This window comes from Leucoraja erinacea, chromosome 25 (assembly GCF_028641065.1).
Source record: "Leucoraja erinacea ecotype New England chromosome 25, Leri_hhj_1, whole genome shotgun sequence".
Taxonomy (NCBI): Eukaryota; Metazoa; Chordata; class Chondrichthyes; order Rajiformes; family Rajidae; genus Leucoraja; species Leucoraja erinaceus.
Genome location: NC_073401.1, coordinates 28926300 through 28952180, shown reverse-complemented (window position 1 = coordinate 28952180; position 25881 = coordinate 28926300). Strand labels below are relative to the sequence as shown.

Sequence of the window (25881 nt, the reverse complement as noted above, 5' to 3'; positions counted from 1 at the left end):
AACACACGTTGCCACAGGGTTAAAATGATTATCAACAGAAGTATCGAAGGAAGCGACAGGCTTTCGTGAACACGTGGCCTCAGAATGGTCCACAGCTTAAAATGACAGACATTTGCATGATTAAACACCGGGATATGCCTCCGACATAAAAGCAAATAAGTCAAACAAAATGCCTCCAGCAGCGTCATTTTGGCACAAGCAATAGAATCTACAACGTCGAATGTAGTTTGCAAATATTGCATTGAAATTTCCAAACAAATGGATTCATAATTTCTCTCTCCATACCCACTTCTGCCTTCCCCTGCCGGTCTATCGATACTCCAGCAAGCACCGTAGGCTCGCATCCGCAGCAGCACAGCACGTGCCAGGCCGGTGGAGAAGAGAGCAGGATGCTTCGAGCATGGCCAAAGCTGCACTTACACACTCCGGCAGAAGTTAATCCTTAAGCACTCGGTGGCCCAAGGCAAGAGTTGTGTGGAGCCGCAAGTGATGGCTGACACACAAGAGGGCTGGAGTAACCCAGTCGGACAGGCAGCATCTCTGGGGAACGTGGACAGGTGACATTTCAGGTCGTGGGACCTTCGTTCAGACTGATTGAAAGGAAGGGGGGGTTGAGAGATGAGAAGAGAATAAGAAAGGTGGAAAGGAGTAGTGTAGCACATAATAGGTCAACACAGGGGGGGGTTGATGTGTAGAAACAAAGCATGAAGAAGGGTCCCAACCCGAAACATCACCTATTCTCGTACTCCCGGCCTGCTCAGTTACGCCAGCCCTTGGCGCCCATCCTTCTGAACTGTTGAACATGGACCGAGGGATTTCACATTGGGACCCCTCATGTTTTATACGGCTCGGAACAATAAATGGTGGGGGCGCCTTTTCCAAAACACTGGGGTGCCAGTAGAAGAAAAAAAAAAAAAAAAAAGACTCTCATTACACGGGCAACCTCTCGCTTACAAAAATGGCAATAGAGTTAAAATGGCAGTTCACTCAGACAAAGAAAAGCTGAAGGAAGCCTCCAGCTCCTGCCCTATTATAAAGTGCCTGAGCCTTCACCACGTCGGGCCAAAGGCATTGTTTGAACATCGCGGGATCCAGCCCACGCGGTCAAATGACAGCTCAAACGTCAACTCTTACCAGCAGCAGTGATTAAAGTGGTCACTTTACCCTAACGGCACAAAATCTCATTGACTTTCTCACCTCCACCTGTGAGCAGTGGTGTGAAAGTCAGCATTATGTTTAAATCTCACAGATTCTCTCTCCCCCCCCCACACCCCCCACCCCACCACCACCTATTCAGAATCACAACTTTTCATCAGTGTAAGGGTAGCACTAACTTTTTTTTTTATGAATGTGGTCATCGCACATTTTTTTTTTAGCATATAAAACCTTCTTCTCGATTAGGCCTGTAATTTATCATCGTCCATTACTGGGTCCAGAGAGCATGGTGATGAAACCAGCTGGAGATACTTTAATCTCAAACATGACTGTTATTATGTATAGATTTCTATTATACTTGATGCAATAAACCAATATTTTCCAAAGCAGAAAAAAAAAACAAAAAAAAAAGTTCACTTAAATGGACTCGAGACGTCCCCAGAGTCGGTCGTGGTTGCTTGGTCCCATACACCAGCGCTAGGTAAACAGTATGCTGCACCCACTGTCGTTTACCTACTCGCGGGCCACCTTGTTGTTCGGAGCAGGGTAGGTGGGCAGTTTAGCAGTTGAGGGCCAGTCTTCTTCATGTGGTCTCTTTCTGCTGGTCGACGGCTGAAAAATAAAAAATAGATCCTTGGTTAATCAAGCCCCCCCTGTCCTGGGCCTCCTCCACTGTCAGAGTGAGGCCCAGCGCAAATTGGAGGAACGGCACCTCGTATTTCACTTGGGCTGCTTACAGCCCAGCAGTACAAACATTGACTTCTCTAACTTGTAACCCTCACTCTCTCTCTCTCTCCCCCCCTCCACATCCCTCCCCAGTTCTCCTGACCGGTCTGACTGTCCGATTACCATATAACCAATAATACCATATAACAATTTACAGCACGGAAACAGGCCATCTCGACCCTTCTAGTCCGTGCCGAACACATATTCTCCCCTAGTCCCATATACCTGCGCTCAGACCATAACCTTCCATTCCCTTCCCGTCCATATAACTATCCAATTTATTTTTAAATGATAAAAACGAACCTGCCTCCACCGCCTTCACTGGAAGCTCATTCCACACAGCCACCACTCTGAGTAAAGAAATTCCCCCTCATGTTACCCCTAAACTTCAGTCCCTTAATTCTCAAGTCATGTCCCCTTGTTTGAATCTTCCCTACTCTCAGTGGGAAAAGCGTTTCCACGTCAACTCTGTCTATCCCTCTCATCGTTTTAAAAAACCTCTATCAAGTCCCCCCTTAACCTTCTGCGCTCCAAAGAATAAAGCCCTAACTTGTTCAACCTTTCTCTGTAACTTAGTTGCTGAAACCCAGGCAACATTCTAGTAAATCTCCTCTGTACTCTCTGAGGAGCATTTTATTTCTGTTTGCTTTGTTGTCACCTTCCCCTCGCAAACAATGATCTATTCTATATTTTCCTTGATCTCCACCCCCTTTGATCTCTCGTTCTCACCATAGACAATAGGTGCAGGAGTAGAGGCCATTCGGCCCTTCGAGCCAGCACCGCCATTCAATGTGATCATGGCTGATCATCCCCAATCAGTACCCCATTCCTGCCTTCTCCCCATATCCCCCGACTCCACTATCTTTAAGAGCCCTATCCAGCTCTCTCTTGAAAACATCCAGAGAACCTGCCTCCACCGCCCTCTGAGGCAGAGAATTCCACAGACTCACAACTCTGTGAGAAAAGTGTTTCCTCATCTCCGTCTAAATGGCTTACCCCTTATTCTTAAACTGTGGCCCCCTGGTTCTGGACTCCCTTATCTCTGTATCTCCCCCTCCCGACTCTCAGTCTGAAGAAGGGTCTCGACCCAAAACGTCGATTTGTGAAGGGAATTGTTGGTGCAAATGAAAGCATTTCCTACCTGTTCACCTGTGCCCGGTGGCAACATCAATTCACTTTGTGGATACATCAACTGTTTCACTTTTCTCTTCATGTCTTCATCCTGGATTGAAACAACATTATTTGATAGCATTTGCCACAAGTTTCTAAAGCCCACTCACAAAATTCATACAGTAGACACGGGGCGGCAGAGTTGGGTGTCGGTAGAGTTGCTGCCTCACAGCACCAGAGACCTGGGTTCGATCCTGAGCTCGGGTGCTGTCTGTGTGGAGTTTGTACGTTCATCCCACCCCGCCCCACCCCATGGGTTTTCTCCGAGTTCTCCGGTTTCCTCCCAGGCTCCAAAGGCGTGCAGGTTAAGAGGCTTCTGTAAATTGTCCCTAGATTGACTAATTGACAGAGAAGATTTACTAGAATGTTGCCTGGGTTTCAGCACCCAAGTTACAGAGAAAGGTTGAACAAGATAGGTCTTTATTCTTTGGAGCGCAGAAGGGTAAAGGGGGGGGATTTGATAGAGGTCTTTAAAATGATGAGAGGGATAGACAAAGTTGACAATGGATAAGCTTTCCCCATTGAGAGTTGGGAAGATTCAAACAAGAGGACATGATTTGAGAATTAAGGGACAGAAGTTTAGGGGTAACATGAGGGGGAACTTTTTTTACTCAGAGAGTGGTGGCTGTGTGGAATGAGCTTCCAGTGGAAGTGGTGGAGGCAGTTTCGATTTTATCATTTAAAAATAAATTGGATAGGTATATGGACGGGAAAGGAATGGAGGGTTATGGTCTGAGTGCAGGTAGATGGGACTAGGGGAGAGTAAGTGTTCGGCACGGACTAGATGGGCCGAGATGGCCTGTTTCCGTGCTGTAATTGTTATATGGTTATAACGCTAGTGTATGGGGTGATCGCTGGTTGGCGCGGACTCGGTGGGCATGAAGGGCCTGTTTCTACGCCATATCTAAAGGCTACAAATGATCTAAAATGGTCTTTGGGGTTGAGGCAGCAGAACCACCCGCTGAGCCGCAGTGTGACCCCCCCCCCTCCCACAGTGAACGAGGCCACTTCTACCTGCATCCACGGGTGATTAAGTGCATCTTCCGTCGAGAGCCTTTTCACTGGGTCCACAATAAGCAACTTCTTCACCAAGTCCTTTGCTGAAATAAAAGAAGGGACATTCGGCTAGGCTTTGGTGGAAGCAAACGGAAGAAATAGGATTGGCTTTAAGACTGGAGGCAGACAAAAATGCTGGAGAAACTCAGCGGGTGCGGCAGCATCTATGGACCGAAGCAAATAGGCAACCGAAGGGTCTCGACCCGAAACGGAGTCTGAAGAAGGGTCTCGACCTGAAACCGAGTCTGAAGAAAGGTCGAGACCCAAAACGTTGCCTATTCCTTCACTCCATAGATGCTGCCGCACCCGCTGAGTTACTCCAGCATTTTTGTCTACCTTCGATTTTCCAGAATCTGCAGTTCCTTCTCAAACATGGCTTTAAGACAGCATGGTTCAAATCACGTAGCCGTAAGGAACAGTCGATGGTAGTTCATCAAAAAAAGACACAAAGTGCTGGAGTAACTCAACAGGTCAGGCAGCATTAATGGAGAACGTGGATAGGTGATGTAAATTGCCCCGAGTGTGGAGGATGCAAACGTGGGATAGCACGGAATTAAGTGAATGGGTGATCGCTGGCCGGCATGGACTCTATGGGCCGAAGGGCCCGTTTCCACGCTGTATCTTTACAACTACAAACTACCAGAAGACTAAATTCTCACGGGGAAAAGGCAACGCCTGAAGGACTGAAATAAAAGCTTAAATCATACCCAGTTTGTTGAATTTGCCACATCTATTAGGCAAAACACCAACAACGTTTTAAGATAGTGGTTCAACGTTGCCTTTCAAAACTGCTAGCCCTTCAGGAGCACTCACTTGCCGTAAAGGATTTAAAAAGACTTTGGAAAATTTGCCCTTACCCGTTTCAGAGACATTCACCCAGTAGTCACGGATGAATCTGTAGTGGCCTTTAATGATTTGATCCCTCAGTGCCATTTCCTTGTTTTGGTCACTGAAAGGTGGATACCCAGCCAAGCTAGAGGGAGAATAAAAATACACCGTCATAGAATTTGGCTTTGACCGAGATATCAACTTTCCTAATTCTTAAAAAGTGCTGCAAGTCAACTCAAGTCACTTTTATTTCGATAGCACATTTAAAAACAACGTGGAGGTACTAACGTTATACAACAATGGTCCATAGTTGAAGTACATACATAAATACATACATATAGCCCTCCCTCAGAGGATTGCTGGGGGCTGCGTTCATCAGCAGCCTGCGTGTGTGCGTGGAGCAGACCAGCAAACAGCACAGCAGCAGCACGGCATTTTTACTGCGCTGTCCTCCGCCCCCCCCCCCAGTGGAGGGGTAGACCTCACGGCCCTCGCCAACAGCACATTGAACTGGCTACAGCGCCTGGAGGCCGTTACACAACTGCTGCTGCCTCAAACGCAAGAAGAAGTTTAGACTTAAGAAGGGTCACGACATGAAACGTCACCCAATCCTTCTCCCCAGAGATGCTGCCTCTCCTGCCGAGTTACTTCAGCATTTGGTGTCCATCTTGGTCTAAATACAACTAGTCACACAGCATGGGGAAAAGGTCCTCATGCCCACACCGACCAACATGCCCCTATCTACACTGGTCCCACCTGCATTCGGCACATATCCCTGCAAACCTAACCAAGTACTTGTCAAAAAGTGTCTCTTTTGTTAAATTACATTTTCCAATCTAAAAAGTTGTAAATTGCTTGACAATTCAGAACACAATCTTTCATTGTGCTTGGATACAGAGCAAGATATCGTCAAGGAAAATTGAATTAAAAATTAAGCATCAAATATTTTAAGACATACTGTACTTACTTGGCTGAGATTTTCTCAAAGGTTCAATATAAATAACACTCAACAGAAGATGTTCTATGGGTTAATAAAATACCATGTAATAGAGTCAGGTCCTGATAATGATTTTGAACAAAAAAAGAAACTGCTGACACAGGGTGAATAGATTGGCACTGTAGTTAAAAGATACTGATTTTTAACAATCCACACTAAAATGTTATGGACTCTCAATTACCCACCAAATTCCACGATCCATTTGGGAAGAAGGTGGTGGTAGATTGCTTCAATATGATGAATGTGAAGAGTTATATTTTACTTCACAATGCCAATTATATCCTGAAAGCCGTTTTAGTTTAGATTAGAGATCCAGCGTGGAAACAGGCCCTTCGACCTACCGAACCCATGCTCGCATAAGTAAGTAAGTTTATTGGCCAAGTATTCACATACAAGGAATTTGCCTTGGTGCTCCGCCCACAAGTAACGCTATCCCACACACTAGGGGCGATTTGACCAAGCCAATTAACCTACAAACCTGTACGTCTTTGGAGTGTGGGGGGAAATTGAAACTCCCGGGGAAAATCCATACTGGTCACGGGGAGAACGTACAGACGGCACCCGGCAGTCAGGATGGAACCCGGGTCCCCTGGCGCTGCTAGGCAGCGGTTCTACTGCTGCGCCACCGTGCCGCCCCATTGTATGCTGATAAATCGTTATAAAAGTTAAGCGACCTTCCATACAGATAGTTATGAAAGTTAAGTGGCTTACCAAATGAAGAGTATTACACCAAGGCTCCAGCAGTCCACTGCTTTAGAATAGGACCCTGCTCCAGCCCCCAACAACACCTCCGGAGCTAGATAGGTGGGCGTTCCGCACAAAGTCTTCATCAGTGAGGCTTCTCCTACAATCTTCGACAGACCAAAGTCTGTAATCTTAAAAAGGGAGAGAGAGAGAGAGAAAAAAGTCATTCTAAAAATTAAACTCAATGTAGCAACAAGAGTAAAAGTCTCCCAAACATTTGTTTAGTTTAGTTTAGAGGTACAGCGCAGAAACAGGCCCTTCGGCCCACCGAGTCCATGCCGACCTGCGATTACCCCGTACACTAGCGCCATCCTACATACACACATGGGACAATTTACAATCTTTACCACGGCCAAACGCGTGTGCATGGAGGAAACCGGAGCAACCGGAGAAAACCCACGCAGGTCACGTTAACCACGTACAAACTCCGTGCAGACAGCGCCCGTTGTCAGGATCGAGCCCAGGTCTCTGGCGCTGCGAGGCAGCAACTCTGCCGCTGCTCCACTGAGCCTATCCGCGCCACCTTCCACAAACTTCAATGCAACCTCTTAAAATAAGATGATCTCTTAATATTCATAACCTTGGTTGAACCAGCAGTTGATAAAATACATCCCAATCCTTACCTTAAGAAGGCAGTTCTCCTCGTTGCTTTTGAGCAACACGTTTTCAGGTTTGAGATCTCGGTGCGTGATATTGTTGTCATGAAGATACTGCAAGAAGAGACATCCACAAATGAATATACTTTCCTCCACCCCAATTTGCTTTTGTTTTTAAAAAAAAAATAAAAAAAAAAAAATCACTCCATCCCTCCTCTACAGCACTCTTATTCCCCTCACCCCATATCTTTGCTTTGCACTTGAAAGAAGGACGAGCCCTTGTAGAATTATAAACCATGTCCACGTGGGTTTTCTCCAGGTGCTCCGGTTTCCTCCCACATTCCAAAGACGTGCAGGTTTGTCAGTTAATTGGCTTTGGTAAGAATCGCAAATTGTCCCTCGCATGTGTAGGATAGTGTTAGCGTACGAAGATGGCTGGTTGGCGTGGACCAGATGGGCCAAAGGGCCCCGTTTCCCTGCTGTATCTCTAAACTGAACAAAAACGAAATATGACTGCACTGGAGCGTATTAGGAAAAGCCGATTGAGGAAGTTGGCATCATCTTCGGCAAGGATATGGTGGGCCGAAGGGCCTGTTCCTGTGCTGTGCCTTTACACGGTAGAGGGAGCTTTTCTTTGGAACAGAAGCAACTGAGGGGAAATACATGGTGTAGAAAAGATGAATAGTATAGTATCTCTAAACTAAACTAAATCACCCAGTTCATATCTTCTAATGCAATGGGAGTGGATGGAGGAAAACATGGCCAGCTTTCAACAAAACCAAAAAAAACAAAAAAAACTGCATCCAAACTCAGCAACTAGTGTGGTTAAAAAGCAATTAAAATATAAATTATTGTTGCATACCTGGACTGCGAGAAGCATCTGATAGAACAGCAGCTTGGCTGTTTGTTCTTTCAGTCCTTTTGAGCAAGCCACTCGATCAAAAAGTTCCCCACCTTCCATCCTTAAAGAAGAAAGCATCTTGTTTAGGAAAGAACTGCCAATGCTGGTTTAAAATCGAAGGCAGACATAAAAAGCTGGAGTAACTCAGCGGGACAGGCAGCATCTCTGTAGGGAAGGAATGGGTGACGTGTCGAGACCGTTCTTCCGCATCTTGTTTAGTTTAGTTTAAACAATAGACAATAGACGCAGGAGTCGGCCATTCGGCCCTTCGAGCCAGCACCACCATTCAATGTGACCATGGCTGATCATCCCCAATCAGTACCCCGTTCCTGCCTTCTATCTTTAAGAGCCATCAAGCTCTCTTGAAAGTATCCAGAGCACTCAGAGGCAGAGAATTCCACAGACTCACAACTCTGTGTGAAAAAGTGTTCCCTCGTCTCCGTTCTAAATGGCTTACCCCTTATTCTGAAACTGTGGCCCCTGGTTCTGGACTCCCCCAGTTTAGTTAAGTGATGCACCGCGGAAACAGGCCCTTTGGCCCATCGAGTCCGCGCCGACCAGCGATCACCCCGCACATTAACACTACCCGACACACACAAGGGACAATTTTACATTTTTATACCAAGCCAATTAACCTACAAACCTGCACGTCTTTGGAGTGTGGGAGGAAACCGAAGATCTCGGAGTAAACCCACGCAGGTCACGGGGAGAACGTGCAAACTCCATACAGACAAGCATCGAGGTCAGGATCGAACCCGGGTCGCTGGCACTGTGAGGCAGTAACTCTACTACTGCACCACCGTGCCTCCCCAACTCAAATCGTGCTCCCTTGTTTTTGACAGGACTTGATAACCCACTACTCACAATGTAATCACCTCACTGCAGTAACAGTGCTTGGAATGCAAAAGCAATTGAAAATATAATTATGGTTTTGCGATTTAACTACTGTTGTTATGACAAACCCCAATGGACCTTTTGTCAAACTCAACTGAGCTGTAAATGGGAATACATTTATTTTTAAGCAGGCATTGCATAACCAGGTGCATTTCAAAGCCAGAAGTGGCTGACCAAAATAACTCAAACAAAGGAGCAGTCGGGCAACAAGAGTGGCGCAGCGGGCAGAGCCGCTACCTTACCGCGCCAGAGACCCGGGTTCGATCCCAACCTCGGGTGTGTCAGAGCGGTGACTCTTTGCACACTGTGACATGTTACATGTGATTGTAAAGGGTTTGGACACGCTAGAGGCAGGAAACATGTTCCCGATGTTGGCGGAGTCCAGAACCAGGGGCCACAGTTTAAGAATAAGGAGTAAGCCATTTAGAAGGGAGATGAGGAAACACTTTTTCTCACAGAGAGTGGCGAGGCTGTGGAATTCTCTGCCTCAGAGGGCGGTGGAGGCCGGTTCTCTGGATGCTTTCAAGAGAGAGCTAGATAGGGCTCTTAAAAATAGCGGAGTCAGGGGATATGGAGAGAAGGCAGGAACGGGGTACTGATTGGGGATGATCAGCTACGATCACATTGAATGGCGGTGCTGGCTCGAAGGGCCGAATGGCCTACTCCTGCACCTATTGTGATACTGAAATATAATTCATTCATATCTCGTCATTCAGGGACCGTCAAAGCCGCCACAGCCAGACATAAAAACTAACCAAAAGTCTGTAGCCTCCTTTTGCTCTGGTATTTTATTTCATTCACATATTTAAACAATAAATGTTTCATTCTTAATGTTTTATTCTCAATTATTACTGCGTGGCGTATAGTTACTTGCGAGCGGAGCACCAAGGCAAATTCCTTGTATGTGTACATACTTGGCTAATAAACTTATCCATTCATTCATTCGGCAAATAAGTGAAATAAAAGCACTTACAAATCCAGCACAATGTAGAAAGAGTCGTCAAAATCAAACACCTCCTCAATCCTGATGATGCAAGGCTTCAATAAGAACAAGAAAAATCATTAGCTAGCCAGCCAGCAGCATCTTTCAGCGGCGGTATTAGTACAAGTGTCAGGGGTTACGGAGAGAAGTCAGTAGAATAGGGCTAGGAGGGAGATAGCTCAGGCATGATTAAGTGGCAGAGTAGAAGTGATGGGCCGAATGGCCTACATCTACTACTTATGACTACTCTGGCTTTAACATAGAAATTACATTCGGCCCTTCGAGCCTGCAACGCCATTCAAAATGGCCCAACTCAGTGGCTTTAAAATCCCCTTAGCCACATGGGCCAATTAACTCCCTTTAGAATTTCAATTTCCGTGTGGCAAGAGTTCATTTGAAGCACTGCATTTGGAAGAAGCTGGATCCTGCAGGGAACAAGATTCCTGAAGCTGCCAAATAAGAAACAGCCCCTCATGGCGGCCAGTATTTAAAACTTACATGGTCCAATTTCTGGTCGTGGCGTGCGGCATTTGGAAGATCGGATTTGTGTAGCTGGGCAGCTGCGAACATGAGGCCAGATGCCGACCACAAACCAGATTCAATGGCAGGGAGCAAAAAAATAAAGAGAGAACTGCTGGAAAACATCAGTGGGTCAGGTAGCACCTTAGTTTAGGTTAGTTTAGAGATACAGTGCGGAAACAGGCCATTCGGCCCACAGTGTCGGCACCCTCTTGGGAATCCCCGCATCTGTGGGGGGGGGGGGGGGGGGGGGGGGGGGGAAATAGATAGTCAACGTTTTGGCTCTGCACACTCACGATGATGGATCTCTCCCCTAAATATAGATTTTTCTCCCCCCTTCCCCACAGATGCTGCCTGACCTGCCGATTTCATTTCTTCCAGGCTTCGGCATCTGCAAGCCTCGTGCTTCTTCAAAGTAAAGCCCTCACTAAAATCAAGAACCTGCCAATATCCACTTTAAAAATATCCGATGGCAGCCTCCACAGCCATCGGCGGCAATAGATTCCACGTATTCACCACCCACGGGCTAAAGAAATTCCTCCTCATCTCTAGTCTAAAGTAGTGTCCTTTTCTTCTGAGTGTTTAAGAGGGAACTGCAGATGCTGGAGAATCGAAGGTTACACAAAAAAGCTGGAGAAACTCAGCGGGTGCAGCAGCATCTATGGAGCGAAGGAAATAGGCAACGTTTCGGGACGAAACGTTGCCTATTTCCTTCGCTCCATAGATGCTGCTGCACCCGCTGAGTTTCTCCAGCTTTTTTGTGTAACCTCCTTTTCTTCTGAGGCTGTGTGTGCCCTCTGGTCCCAGACTCTCCCACTAATGGAAACATCCTCTCCACATCCACTCGATCCAGGCCTTTTCACTAATCAGTAAGTTTTAGTGAGATCCCCCCCCCTCGTCCTGCGAGACGTGACCGATTGCACTTACTCGCTCAGTGACAAGCTTCGCAAATTTTGGTTTATGCACGATCTTCACGGCCACCTTCTTGCAGTTTGCCTTTTCAAACGCCAGTTTAACTTCCCCGCACACACCGCTGCAGAGTAACAAATGTGTTAGAAATTAACCAACAAGATAAAAAGACCAAACACTCGGGTAGAACATACGCAAGGGAATTGATTTACAGTAGACTGTGAAGGAAATATCTGTCATCGTAGAATTATACAGCGTGGAAACAGGCCCTTCGGCCCATCTCGCCCACACCGGCCAACACCTCCCAGCTACACTAGTCCCACCTGCCTGCATTTGGTCCACATCCCTCCAAACCTGTCCTATCCACGTACCTGTCTAACTATTTCTTTTTCTTTTTTAATTTTATTTTTATTAGCAGTACAGTAAATCACATTAATACATCGCATATATCTTGTTACATTATGTTGTACCACTTCATTTTTTGAGCTCTATAAAAGATAGAAATAAAAGAAGTAAGGAAAGTAAGCAAGAATCGTGAAGGTACAGGAAAGTGTTGGGAGAAGAGAACCCCTTAGGGAAGGAATTAGAGAAGGAAGTAAAGAAAAGAAATAAGCCCCTAGAAAGAAAAAAAAAAAAGAAGAAAAGAAAATCAATCGCTCTATTGTAACACAAAACTCCGCAAAAAAGGATATACCAACCGTGTTTTTATTAAAAATTATTTAACTATTTCTTAAACGCTGGAATAGTCCCAGCCTCAACTACCTCCTCTGGCAGCTCGTTCCATACACCCACCGCCCTTTGTATGAAAAAGTTACCCCTCAGATTCCTATTAAATATTTTCCCCTTCACCTTATACCCATGTCCTCTGGTCCTCGATTCACTTACTCTGGGCAAGAGACTGTGCATCTACCCGATCTATTCCTCTCCTGATTTTATACAGGATACAGTAATTACAGTACAGTAATTCACTTGGACAAATTCTGATTTGGGCATTTTAAAAATCGGCAGCACGATGGCGCAGTGGTAGAGCTACTGCCACACAGCGCCAGGGACCCTTGTTTGATCTCGACTGCGGGTGCTTGTCCGCATAGAGTTTGTACATTCTCCCCATGACCTGCGTAGGTTTTCTCCCAGATCTTCCATTTCCTCCCACACTCCAAAGGCGTACAGGTTTGTAGATTAATTGGCTTGGTATAAATGAAAAATTGCCGCTCGTGTGTGTAGGGTAGTGTTAGTGTGTGGGGAATCACAGGTCGGTGCTGACTCGGTGGGCCTGTTTACGCGCTGTATCTCTGAACTAAACTGAAATGGAGGTTTACAACTGGGAAATGCTGCACTTTCACACACGGATAACTAAACTGGAGCAAGAACGGACACAAAGTGCCGGAGTAACTCGGCAGGTCAGGCAGCGTTTCTGGAGAACACGAAGAGGTGACGTTTCCAGTCTGAAGAAGGGTCTTGGTCCAAAACGTCACCTACCTTAGAAGCTAATTGCAGTTTGTACTTACGAGCCAAGTGCTTTTGAGATGATGTATTTCTCTCGAAACTCTTTCGGTAAGTTCAGCTGGTCATCCGTCATGAGATCAGAGAAAACAAAAACTGGAAAACAGCAAGGTAGGTGAACAATCTCAGTCACATGTGGAGGGAGGAACTGCAGCTGCTGCTTTAAACCCAAGATAAGACACAAAATGCTGGAGTAGCTCAGCGGGACAGGCAGCATCCCCAGAGATGTTAGTTGCATCATCTATAAAGCTAGAACAACAGTAATATTGCTCAACTTATGCACGGTAGACCAACAGCAATGTTTATGGTTAACAAAGATAGACACAGAGTGCTGGAGTAACTCAGCGGGCCTGGCGGCATCTCTGGAGAAAAAGGATGGGTGACGTTTCGGGCCGACCCGGACCCTTCTTCAGACCCAGTGGGTCAAGCAGCATCTCTGGAGAAAAAGGATAGGTGACGTTTTGGGTCGGGACCCTTCTTCAGACTGATGAAGGGTATAAACCAACATCTGGAATTCCTTGTTTAAGAAGGAACAGCAGATGCTGGAAAATCGAAGGTACACAAAAAAGCTGGAGAAACTCAGCGGGTGCAGCAGCATCTATGGAGCGAAGGAAATAGTCAACGTTTCGGGCCGAAACCCTTCTTCAGACTGGAATTCCTTTCTACACAATGTATATGATTAGTTTGGGGAGGGCACAATACTATCAATACAGTGATGTGGCGATAGAGCTACTGCCTCACAGCGCAATAGACCCTGGTTCGATCCTGACTATGGGTGCTGTCTGTATGTTCTCCCCGTGACCACGTGGGCTTTCTCCGGGTGCTCCGGTTTCCCCCCACACTCCAAAGACGTGCAGGTTTGTAGGTTAATTAGCTTCCGTAATCTGTCCCAGCGTATAGGATAGCGCTACCGCACAGGGTGATCGGAATGGATAGTGCTGCCGCACAGGGCGATCGGAATGGGCGACGTTTCAGGTCAAGACCCTTCTTCAGTCTGAAGAAGGGTCTCGACCCAAAACGTCGCCCATTCCTTCTCTCCAGAGATGCTGCCTCACCCGCTGAGTTACTCCAGCATTTTGTGTCTACCTTCGAGGGGAAAGGGCTACTTGAAGTTAGAGTTCATAAGTGATAGGAGAAGAATTAGGCCATTCAGCCCATCGACTGCACCATTCAATCATGACTGATCTACGTTTCCCTCTTAACCCCATCTAAATAGACAAACTGTCTAAATTTGATGCATTCAGTTGCAGTTTCTTGCTGTTTCAGTCAATTAGGTACATAGGTTACATGCTTCGAATGTTACAAAACACCCACACAACTGAAAATTCAGAAAGTGCAGAATAAGTTAACCCACATTGTTCATTCACTAGTTAACATAAGCATTTAGTTGTGTATTCAGCTGGAGTCACTCAGCTAGCATTGTACTGAAGAGTAGCAAGCCTCACACTAGTTCAAAAGCAGGATAATAGAATCAGAGGTTAAATACATATTAATAAGTAAAAACAACATTAAACATTTACAAGATTTTTTTTTAACTCGGGAGAGTTCTTGGAATGAACTCGTACCGTGGGACAGGACTTTTAATCTGTACTACCAGAGAGCTGAACTATATTGGATCAACCAAAGTGTTCAAGACTACATTCTTACCTTTGTGCAATTCATGATTAATTGCTATTTCTGCATTATTGTACAATGGTAATCTACGATCCTTTCCTATTATCTGCCCGTTCAGGAAGGTCCCATTCGAACTGTGATCTTCAATGAAGACTACAAATGAATTTCCAGGGCCCTGCTCCTGTTTGAGGCAAAACATTAAAACAAAACTGAGTTGTGCATCTTATTCAGCATTGTAGGAAAACAGAATTGCCCAGGTTCACAAGTGATAGGAGAAGAATTAGGCCACTCGGCCCATCACAGCTACTCCGCCATTCAATCATGGCTGGTCTATCTCTCCTTCCCAACCCCGTTCTCCTGCCTTCTCCCCATAACCCCCGACACCCATACTGTTCAAGAATCACTCAGTCTCCATCTTATAACAAGGCATTGACTTGGCCTCCACAGCCGTCTGTGGCAATGAATGATCTGTGGCAGATTCACCAACCTCATCTCTAAAGACTAAAGAAATTCCTCCTCATCTCCTCTCTAAATTTCTTAATCTCAAAGAAATATCTACTGAAATTCATTCAAGAACAACATTCTTGTGAGCCTGTGTAGCCCATAACACAACAGTATGAGCATGGAATTTTCCATTAGGTCACCTCTAACAAACACTCCTCCCCGTCCACTTTCCCTTCTACACCCCACCCCCCTTCGACCTGTACCTCACCTGGACTCGCACCCATATCTCCCCTGCCCCCTCCATTCCCTCCTCTGGCTTTACATCACCATACATGCTTTTTCAGATACACGACTCCTACACATTTTATGAGGATATGGAGAAAACCTGTACCAGTTAATAATTTATGTAGATACGAAATGCTGGAGTAACTCAACGGGTGAGGCAGCATCTCTGGAGAGAAGGAATGGGCAACGTTTCGGGTCTCTCAACCCGAAACATGGCCCATTTCTTCTCTCCAGAGATGCTGCCTCACCCGCTGAGTTACTCCAGCATTTTGTGTCTACCTTCGATTTTAATCAGCATCTGCAGTTCTTTCTTACACACTTAATAACTAGTATGTATTTAGGTTAGTTTAGAGTTAGAGGGTGGAAACAGGCCCTTCGGTCCAGCGAGTCCACATTGACCAACAATCGTCCTTGCGCTGGTTCGATCGTACAAACTCGGGACAATTTACCGAAGCCAATTAACCTGCAAGCCTGCTTGTCTTTGGAATGCGGGAGAAAACCGGAGCTCCCGATGAAACGGCGGACAGTCAGAGGGAGAAAGTGCAACCTGGGTAACATACAGACAGGATCTTTAGTCAGGATCGAACCTGGGTCTCTGGCGCTGTAAGGCAGCGACTCTACTGCTACACCACTGTGTCAGTCCCATGCAGCTAGATTATACGTGACGACCACTACACAGGGCAGGGCAGAACACAATCAGACTTTTTATTCAGCGGTGTGCTCACTTGAAAAATTCTAGTCCATTTTTCTAACATTTTCCCCTTTCGTGGCTGATGACAAATGGTGGATTACGTGGGCACAACTGGCAAAACCCAAGGACATCATGATCTTGAGACGCAAAGTGCTGGAGTAGCTCAACCGGTCAGCCAGCATCTGTGGAGAACTTGGGATAGGTGACGTTTCGGGTCAAGACCTTTCTTCAGTCTGAAGAAGGTTCCCGATCCAAAACATCACCTATCCACGTTCTCCCGAGATGCTGCCTAACACGTTGAGTTACTCCAGCACTTTGTGTTCGAACTCAAGATTCCAGCATCTGCATGAGCATGAAGGAACTGCAGATGCTGGCTTAAACCAAAGATAGACACAACATGCTGGAGTTACTCAGCAGGACAGGCAGCATGTCTGGAGAGGAGCGGATGACATTTCAGGTCAAGACCCTTCTCCAGTCCGAAGAAGGGTCTTGACCGAAAACGTCACCCATTCCTTCTCTCCAGACATGCTGCCTGTCCCGCTGAGTTACTCTAGCTTTTTGAGTCCAGCATCTGCAGTTCCTGGAGTCTACACCATGATCTTAACACAGACTACTACTCACTCTGACTATCCTGAAATGCTTCTTACTGTAGGACTTGAAATGTTCCTTCTTCTTCAACATTGGATGATCAAAACTATAGTGGCAGGATTTATCCCTCCCAAACCAATATTCATTATGAATGCAATCTGTGACCAAAGAGAAAAAAAAGAGACATTGTTAGATGTCTTAAAATACATCTAATGATATTTTAGTTTAAATGTGATATCTCTTTCACTGGTATCTACCACATCAGAAAATACTATTAATAAGTGTTTAAGAAGGAACTGCAGATGCTGGAAAATCGAAGGTAGACAAAAATGCTGGAGAAACTCGGCGGGTGCAGCAGCATCTATGGAGCGAAGGAAATAGGCAACGTTCAGGTCTGAGGAAGTGTTTCGGCCCGAAAAACGTTGCCCATTTCCTTCGCTCCATAGATGCTGCTGCACCCGCTGAGTTTCTCCAGCATTTTTGTCTAATACTATTATTACCCCTTCAGCAGGTCAGAAAGAATCAATGGAAAGAGAAATGATCAACACATGTTCATCCTGTTTATTAAAAAGGGAAGAATATGCTATTATTATACAACTGCAAGAATATCGTAATGTTTTACAGAGCAGCACGGTGACACAGCAGTAGAGTTGCTGCCTCACAGCGTCACAGACCCGGGTTCGATCCAGACTACGTGGGTGCTGTCTGTAAGGAGTTTATACGTTCTCCCTGTGACCTTGCGTGGTTTCTCCGGGTGCTCCGAGTTCCTCCCACACTCGAGGCACCCGGATCAGTGGTCTTTGTGGACTCAGTTGGCCGAAGGATCTGTTTCCATGCTGTGTCTCGAAACTAAAACTAAAGATTTGATTAAGGTAGATACAAATCAAGGATCTTGGAGAGGAAGGAAATTAAAAAAAAAAACATTCTAAAATTAAAGTGGACAGATTTTAAAACTAATCCTAAATTTAATCCACAGGAATTCAGTGAAACCTTGTCCACTGGAGTAGGGTTGAGATTGAACTGGGTAGGTGGTAGGAGGTTAGTTGCAGAACTAACTTTAGGCGGTCACGGTGGCGCAGCGGTAGAGTTGCTGCCTTACAGCGAATGCAGCACCGGAGACCCAGGTTCGATCCTGACAACAGGTGCTGTCTCTACATTCTCCCCGTGACCTGCGTGGGTTTTCTTCGAGATCTTCAGTTACCTCCGACACTCTAAAGGCGTACAAGGTTGTAGGTTAATTGGCTTGGTAAATGGATAAATCGGACTTATTTCAAAGGGAGACGAGGCAGCCTACAGAGAGGAAGTCCTGAAGTTGACAACCTGGTGCTCAGAAAACAATCTGGCTCTGAACACCAGGAAAACAAAAGAGCTCATTGTCGACTTCAGGAGGCACAGCACCGACTTAGCCCCCCTACACATCAACGGCGAGTGTGTGGAGAGGGTCAACACCTTCCGGTTTCTCGGCGTCCATATCGCTGCTGATATCTCCTGGACAGACAACACGACAGCGGTCATCAAGAAGGCTCAGCAGCGGCTGCACTTCCTGAGGGTCCTCAGGAAGCACAACCTGGACTCTAACCTGCTGCTGACCTTCTACTGCTCGTCCATCGAGAGCCTGCAGACATACTGCATTACAGCATGGTATGGCAGCTGCACCATGGCAGACAGGGAGAGGCTTCAGAGGGTAACTAGGACAGCGCAGAAGATCATTGGTTGCCCTCTCCCCTCCCTGATGGATATCTACACCTCCCGCTGCCTTAGCAGGGCAAAGAAGATCATCAAAGACAGCTCCCATCCTGCGTTTGGACTGTTCGACCTGCTGCCCTCTGGAAGGCGCTATAGGTGCATCAAATCCAGGACAAATAGACTCAGAAATAGTTGCTTTCCGAAAATTATAACTACTCTTAATTCAAATTCACACATGCACTGACTTCACAGCCCAACACCCGGACTTCCATCTGTATATATGTATATATGGCCGCAGAATTGTGCACCTATCCCCCCCCCCTTCTCCCTTCTGTTTTTGTTTTTCTGTTTCTTGTTTTTTTGTACTAAATTATATGTATGCACTGAGTACGAGCAGCTTTCAATTTCACTGTACATGTATAGTGACAATAAATGGCATATCTATATCTATCTATAATTGGCCCTAATGGGTGTAGGATAGTGTTAACGTGCGGGGATCGCTGGTCGGCCGAAGGGCCTGTTTTCCGCGCTGTATCTCTAAACTAAACTAAACACAAGAGATAATATCTCCACTGAGCATTGACACGAAGACACGATCACACTAAAACCATAACGCGCACACAGCCTCTGTTAGAAACAGAAGGAAGTAACTGTGAGACTTTCTATTTTTAGGCTGCCCTTTAATGGCAGATGGCCATCAAATAAGTGCACAAGAAATTAAAACGGAAATTAAAATAAAACGGAAACGGCCTCATAAAATCATGATTTCTCTGGTTATGGAATAAAGAAATCAATGTTTTTAATCTAAAGAGTCCATTTATGAAAAAAGTCACTGGGTTTACAAGCATTAACTTGAGAAAGCTTTCGCTGTCTATTGAGACCACATAGAATAGTACAGAAGAGGTGCAAGAAGAAACTGCAGATGCTAGTTTACACTGAAGATAGATAAAATGCCAGAGTAAAGGGCCTGTCCCACTGTACGAGGTAATTCAAGAGTTCTCCCGAGTTCTCCCCCGATTCGAGCTCGTGTAATGTACGTAGCGGGTACGTAGGAGTTTGTGGATGTCTTGTAGCGGCTCGTACGAGTAACGGTAGGTACTCGGGAAATCCGGTAAACTCGTGATGTTTTTTCAACACCGTGAAAAATGTCCGCGTGTAAAAAAATACTCGAGATGAAAAATGTTTTTACTTTTTACTCGTACGAGCCGCTACGTACATTACATGAGCTCGAATCAGGGGAGAACTTGGGAGAAGTCTTGAACTACCTCAAACAGTGGGACAGGCCCTTAACTCAGCGGGTGAGGCAGCATCTCTGGAGCAAAGGAATAGGTGACGTTTCAGGTCGAGACCCTTCAGACTTCATCGGTCTGATGAAGGGTCTTGATTAGAAACATCACCTACTCCATTTCTCCAGAGATGGTGCCTCACCCGCTGAGTTACTCGGGCATTGTGTGTCTATCTTTAGAGTACAGAAGAGCACAGGAACAGGCCATACAGCGCACAATATCCGTGCCAAACGTGATGCCATGATAAACTAATCTTGTGTGCCTGCGCACAATCCGTATGCCCCCATATCCATGCGCTATCTAAATGCTTCTTAAACACAACTATCGTATCTATGGAGATAGGAAATGAATTCAGTTACTAACAAACTATTTATCGCAGGTAGACAAAAGTGCTGGAGAAACTCAGCGGGTGCGGCAGCATTTATGGAGCGAAGGAAATAGGCAACATTTCGAGCCGAAACGTTGTCTATTTCCTTCGCTCCATAGATGTTGCCGCATCCAGATTCAATTTTAATTGTCATTGTCAGTGTACAGTACAGAGACAACGAACATCCGCTGAGTTTCTCCAGCACTTTTGTCTACCTTCGATTTTCCAGCACCTGCAGTTCCTTCTTGAACAACTATCTATCCCAGGTACTTACTAGGCACTCGATACATCTTTTCCCTTTCCTCCCTCTTTACTAGTTTGGCAATGCAACCGCAAGTTCTATTTGATGAGAGCATTAGGCAAACAAAAACATTGTGGAAAGTTTACATGCCTTTGCTGACCCGATAGCTCTACAAACAACCAAAGATTTAAAGGATCAATCATTTGGAATTCAGAATCCATCTTTTAAAATCAGAAACATACATGCAACAAAAGTTTCAAGTGCAGGGCGACACAGTGACACAGTGGTAGAGCTGCTGCCCTATAGCACCAGAGACCAGGGTTCGATCCTGACTGCGGGTGCTGTCTCTGCGGAGTTTATACGTTCTTCCCGGTACCTGCATGGGTTTTCTCCGGGATCTCCGGTTTCCTCCCACACTCCAAAGACATGCAGGTTTGTAGGGTTAATTGGCTTCTGCAAATTGTAAATTGTCCTTAGTGTGTAGGATAGTGCTAGTGTTCGGGGTGAATGCTGGTCGCTGGGCTGAATGGCCCGTTTCCACACTGTATCTCTCTCTCTCTCTCTCTCGTCTAAAGTTTGAAGAAGGGTCCCGAACTGAAATGTCCGCTATCCATGTTCTCCAGAGATGCTGTCTGACCCGCTGAGTTACTGCAGCACATCGAGTCCTGTTTTTGTAAACCAGCATCTGCAGTTACTTGTTGCTACCATGTACGGTTTGATTGCTTCTCCAGTTTCCTAATCTGAAATCAATATAGTATGGTTTTTCTTCCTCCGCCCATGTTCAATACGAAGCACATTGTGCAGGTCTATTCTATCTCTGACCCCAGGCAGCCATTCAAAGATAACTGCAAACTAAAACTACCATTTCATACCATGATGCCTATAAGAAAGATAGACACAAACTGCTGGAGTAACTCAGCTGGTCAGAAGTAGCATCTCTGGAGAAAATGGACAGGTGACGTTTCGGGTTGGGACCTTTCTTCAGACTGATTGAGGGGGTGAACTGGAAGCAAGCAGAGACCAGGACAGATCAGGGCTGGCAACAGATTATTTCAGGCAGGGTGGTAGAAACCGGAGGGGCAGCTTTTACCACAGAGAGGGTGGGGGGGTGTACGAGTTGCCACGGGAGGGAGTTGAGTCGGGTACTATAACAACATTTAAAAGACATTCGGACAGGTACATGTATAGGAAAGGTTTAGATGGCTATGTGCCAAACTTGGGCAAGTGGGACAAGTGTAGATGGGGCATGTTGTTCGGCATGGGCAAATTGGACTGAACGACCTGTTTCCATGCTGAATGACAAAAAATTTACGACAAGCTATTAATATAGCATTACTGTGTAATATCCATGAAATCATTTTTCAAGGTGGCCAAGGTAAATAAAATTACAAAAACACGCAAAAAAAACACAAAGTGTTGGAGTAATTGCGGTTCTGTTTACGCCAGCACTTTAGGTCTTTTTTTGTATAAACAAACATCTGAAATTCCTTGTATCTTCATTTTACAGAACACACAAGCTGTAATACAAGTGCAATAATTTCAAAATCAAAGATCGTACTCAGGTAATTTATAACCCCTCCCAGAACACATTTCCTTAACAGGTCTGATCCGCCGCAGCGTATATGCCACTTGTTTTTATTTGTTCAAATCATGGCTGATCAATCCTCCCCCCCCCACCTTATTTTCAGTCCGAACAAGGATCCCGACCCGAAAAGATCACCTATCCTTTTTCGCCCGAGATGCTGCCTAACCCACTGAGTTACTCCGGCACTTTGTGTTTATCTCAAAATACAGCTCTTTGGTACCAACAGCCAGGAAAGACTTTGCCGATGATAGACACAAAATGCTGGAGTAACTCAGTGGGACAGGCAGCATCTTTGAGAGTAGGAATGGGTGACGTTTCAGGTCAAGATGCTGCCCGTCCCGCTGAGTTACTCCAGCATTTTGCGTCTATCTTCGATTTAAACCTACATCTGTAGATCTTTCCTACACACAAGGACTTTGCCGAGCTGCAGTAAATTATGGCTTAGGTTTACTATTGTCACATGTACCATTGCATGCTATCCGAACAGATCAGATATACGCTGCATAGCTCCAGTGGCCTCCATAATGTTTGGGACAAGAACCCATCATTTATTTATTTGCCTCTGTACTCGACAATTTGAGATTTGTAATAGAGGAAAAAAAAAAAAAAAAAAAATGAAAAATCACATGTGGTTAATGTGCACATCATCAGATTTTAATAAAGGCCAATTTTATACATTTTGGTTTCACCATGTAGAAATTGCACAGTGTTTATACATAGTCTCCCCATTTCAGGGCACTATAATGTTTGGGACACTTGGCTTCACAGGCGTTTGTAATTGTTCAGGTGTGTTTAATTGCCTCCTTAATGCAGGTATAAGAGAACTCTCAGCACGGAGTCTTTCCTCCAGTCTTTCCATCGCCTTTGGAAACTTTGATTGCTGTTTATCAACAAGAGGACCAAAGTTGTGCCAATGAAAGTCAAAGAAGCCATTATGAGACTGAGAAACAAGAATAAAACTGTTACAGACATCAGCCTACGCTCAAGCTTACCAAAATCAACTGTTTGGGACGTCATTAAGAAGAAAGAGAGCACTGGTGAGCTTACAAATCGCAAAGGGACTGGCAGGCCAAGGAAGACCTCCACAGCTGATGACAGAAGAAATCTCTCTATAACAAAGACAAATCCCTAAACACCTGTCTGACAGATCAGAGACACTCTTCAGGAGTGGATTTGTCAATGACTACTGTCCGCAGAAGACTTCATGAACAGAAATACAGAGGTTACACTGCAAGAAGCAAACCACTGATTAGCCGCAAAAATAGGATGGCCAGGTTACAGTTTGCCAATAAATCTTTAAAAGAGCAACCACAGTTCTTGAAAAAGGTCTTGTGGACAGATGAGACAAAGATTAACTTGTATCAGAGTGATGGCAAGAGCAAAGTATGGAGGAGAGAAGGAACTGCCAAAGATCCAAAGCATACCATCTCATCTGGGGGTGTTATAGTCTGGGCATGTATGGCTGCTGAATGTACTGGCTCCCTTATCTTCATTGATGATACAACTGCTGATGGTTGTAGCATAATCAATTTTTTTTAAATGATTGATTGAATAAAAAAAGTTGAATTCTGAAGTGTATAGACACATCCTATCTGCTCGTTCAAAAAATGACTCAAAACTCATTGGCCGGCAGTTCATTCCACAGCAAGACAATGATCCCAAACAATGATCCCAATCAGTCTGAAGAAGGGTTTTGGCCCGAAACGTTGCATATTTCCTTCGCTCCATAGATGCTGCTGCACCCGCTGAGTTTCTCCAGCTCTTTTGTGTACCAATGATCCCAAACATACTGCTAAAGCACCAAAGGAGTTTTTCAAAGCTAAAAAATGGACAATTCTTGAGTGGCCAAGTCAATCACCCGATCTGACCCCAATTGAGCATGCCTTTTATATGCTGAAGAGAAGACTGAAGGGGACTAGCCCCCAAAACAAGCAGAAGCTAAAGATGGCTGCAATACAGGCCTGGCAGAGTATCATCAGAGAACACACCCAGCAACTGGTGATGTCTATGAATCGCAGACTTCAAGCAGTCATTGCATGCAAAGGATATGCAACAAAATACTAAACATGACTAATTTCATTTACATGACATTGCTGTGTACCAAACATTATGGAGGGCACTATATAATCAATTCAAACTCAAATACGATAGAGCAATGGGGAAGTTACAGAGTGCAGCTATATTTATTGGTAGAAGAGGTACAGATGAGTGCATGCTCAAACATATCTATTATAGAAATTTGAAATTCTTCAAATTTCCCTAGTTAATGTAAGAGAGTATTCCCTCTATCCTGAATTTATACACTGTGGACGGCTTGATTATAATCATGTAGTCTTTCAGCTGACTGGATAGCACGCAACAAAAAATCTTTTTGCTCGACTTTGGTAACACTTGACAATAAGTTAAACTACAATTAGGAGCGGACACAAAATGTTGGAGTAACTCAGCGAAACAGGCAGCATCTCAGGAGAGATGGAATGGGTGACTTTTCGGGTCGAGGGTCTCGACCCAAAACGTCACTCATTCCTTCTCTCCAGAGATGCTGCCTGTCCCGCTGAGTTACTCCAGCATTTTCAAGAGTCAAGAGTGTTTTATTGTCAAGAGTCAAGAGTGTTTTTGTGTCTACCTCAGATTTAAACCAGCACCTGCAGTTCTTTCCTGCACAAACTATAAATAGGAGCATTTTCCTTAGCAAATTGCAGATCCAGAATGAGAAATTGTTAAATTAAATGGTTTACCCAGATTCCAAAAGCCGCTTTCCAGGGCCCAGAGCCGTCCCCAAGGCTTCGGTGGTTCCTCCTCGGGGATGGGGGCGAGATCCTGGGAAGGCGCTGAATCCAAAATGACAGTGGCGCTGCCTGCCGAGGAGAGGCTACTGGATCCGGTGGCACTGGAAGACGAGGCGCTCTGGGACTGAGATTGGGACTGCGATTGGGACTGGGACGTCACGGTAACGCTCTCTTTCGACATTCTTGGCTGATAATCGATCCCTAAAACACATACATATAGATATTATATATATAAAACCAGTGCTGACTCCACGTGAGGTGGTATCCCAGCCCCTACAGTCAGCCTTGGAGGGGAGAGGCAGTAAAACTCAACCACTGAACTCCTACCCAATGTTAAACCAATGCTCATACCACTTACTTTTATTAAACCAGCACACTTTAACCATTATACAGAAGCGGGTGAAGAGATGACAGAAAGGCGGACAGCAGAGAGAGGACAAAGGCGGGTAGAGGAAGAACAAAAAGGCAGACAGAGAGAAGACAGAAAAGCAGACAGAGAGAGGACAAAGGCGGGCAGAGGGATGGACAGAGAGACAATCGGGTCTCGACCCCAAACGTCGCCCATTCCTTCTCTCCAGGGATGCTGCCTGTCCCACTGAGTTACTCCATCCAGCATTCTGTGTCTCCCTCCAATAGATAGATGGACTGAGATGGTGATAAAAGAGATAAAGGCGAAGGAGGTTACTAGGAAAACAGGAAACTGCAGCCCAATAAACCAAGTATTAAAAAAAAGACACCCACTTTAAAAAAATAAATCCCTGCTTTGCAAGCAAAGAACAAATTCTCACCCTTCACTCTTTTGGCGAGAGTCGTTTTTTTTGCTTCCCCTCACTTTAGGCAGAGGTCGGTGGGGTCAGTGTGGACTCAACCCATTGCTGGCTGTGACAGGAGATGGAGGGGGGTTTGTGGAGGGGCTAGGGAAGGAGGGAGAGCAACTCTGAGCCGAGACCCCGCTTATGGAGAAAGGGGAGCAACATGTAGGAGCCCTGGGGAGGGGAGGGGAGGGGAGAGACAGACTGTGTGTGTGTGTGTGTATGTAAGTGTGTGTGTGTGTGTGTGTATGTAAGTGTGTGTGTGTGTATGTATGTATGTATGTTTGTGTGTGTGTGTGTATGTATATGAGTGTGTGTGTGTGTATATATGAGTGTGTATATGAGTGTGTGTGTGTATATGAGTGTGTATATGAGTGTGTGTGTATGAGTGTGTATATGAGTGTGTGTGTATGAGTGTGTATATGAGTGTGTGTGTGTATATGAGTGTGTATATGAGTGTGTGTATATGAGTGTGTGTATATGAGTGTGTGTGTATGAGTATGAGTATGAGTA

The 25881-nt window shown here is 45.4% G+C and overlaps 1 protein-coding gene across 1 annotated transcript; it reads right to left on the bottom strand.

Moving 5' to 3' along the window:
• Positions 1–1285: 1285 nt before the first annotated feature.
• On the bottom strand, positions 1286–25712 carry chek2 (checkpoint kinase 2). Its single transcript, XM_055655404.1, has 15 exons — positions 25345–25712; positions 24506–24757; positions 16636–16760; positions 14628–14775; positions 12986–13076; positions 11492–11601; positions 10399–10451; positions 10041–10108; positions 8135–8234; positions 7300–7386; positions 6644–6807; positions 4965–5080; positions 4066–4151; positions 3023–3103; positions 1286–1767 (listed from the first exon to the last, which is right to left on the bottom strand). Exons 2-15 carry the CDS (start codon positions 24735–24737, stop codon positions 1669–1671), a joined length of 1560 nt encoding a protein of 519 aa, XP_055511379.1. The 5' UTR covers positions 24738–24757; positions 25345–25712; the 3' UTR covers positions 1286–1668.
• Between the last annotated feature and the right edge of the window lie 169 nt (positions 25713–25881).

Bases quoted from the DNA above. Each gene is read 5' to 3' on its own strand.
- chek2 (XM_055655404.1), bottom strand. From the start codon at position 24,737: ATGTCGAAAGAGAGCGTTACCGTGACGTCCCAGTCCCAATCGCAGTCC. The intron at 16,761-24,505 runs GTAAACCATTTA...CTTTGGTCACAG, and splicing joins AAGCGGCTTTTGGAATCTGG to ATTGCATTCATAATGAATAT. The intron at 4,152-4,964 runs GTAAGGGCAAAT...CTTTTATTTCAG, and splicing joins GGTGAATGTCTCTGAAACGG to CAAAGGACTTGGTGAAGAAG.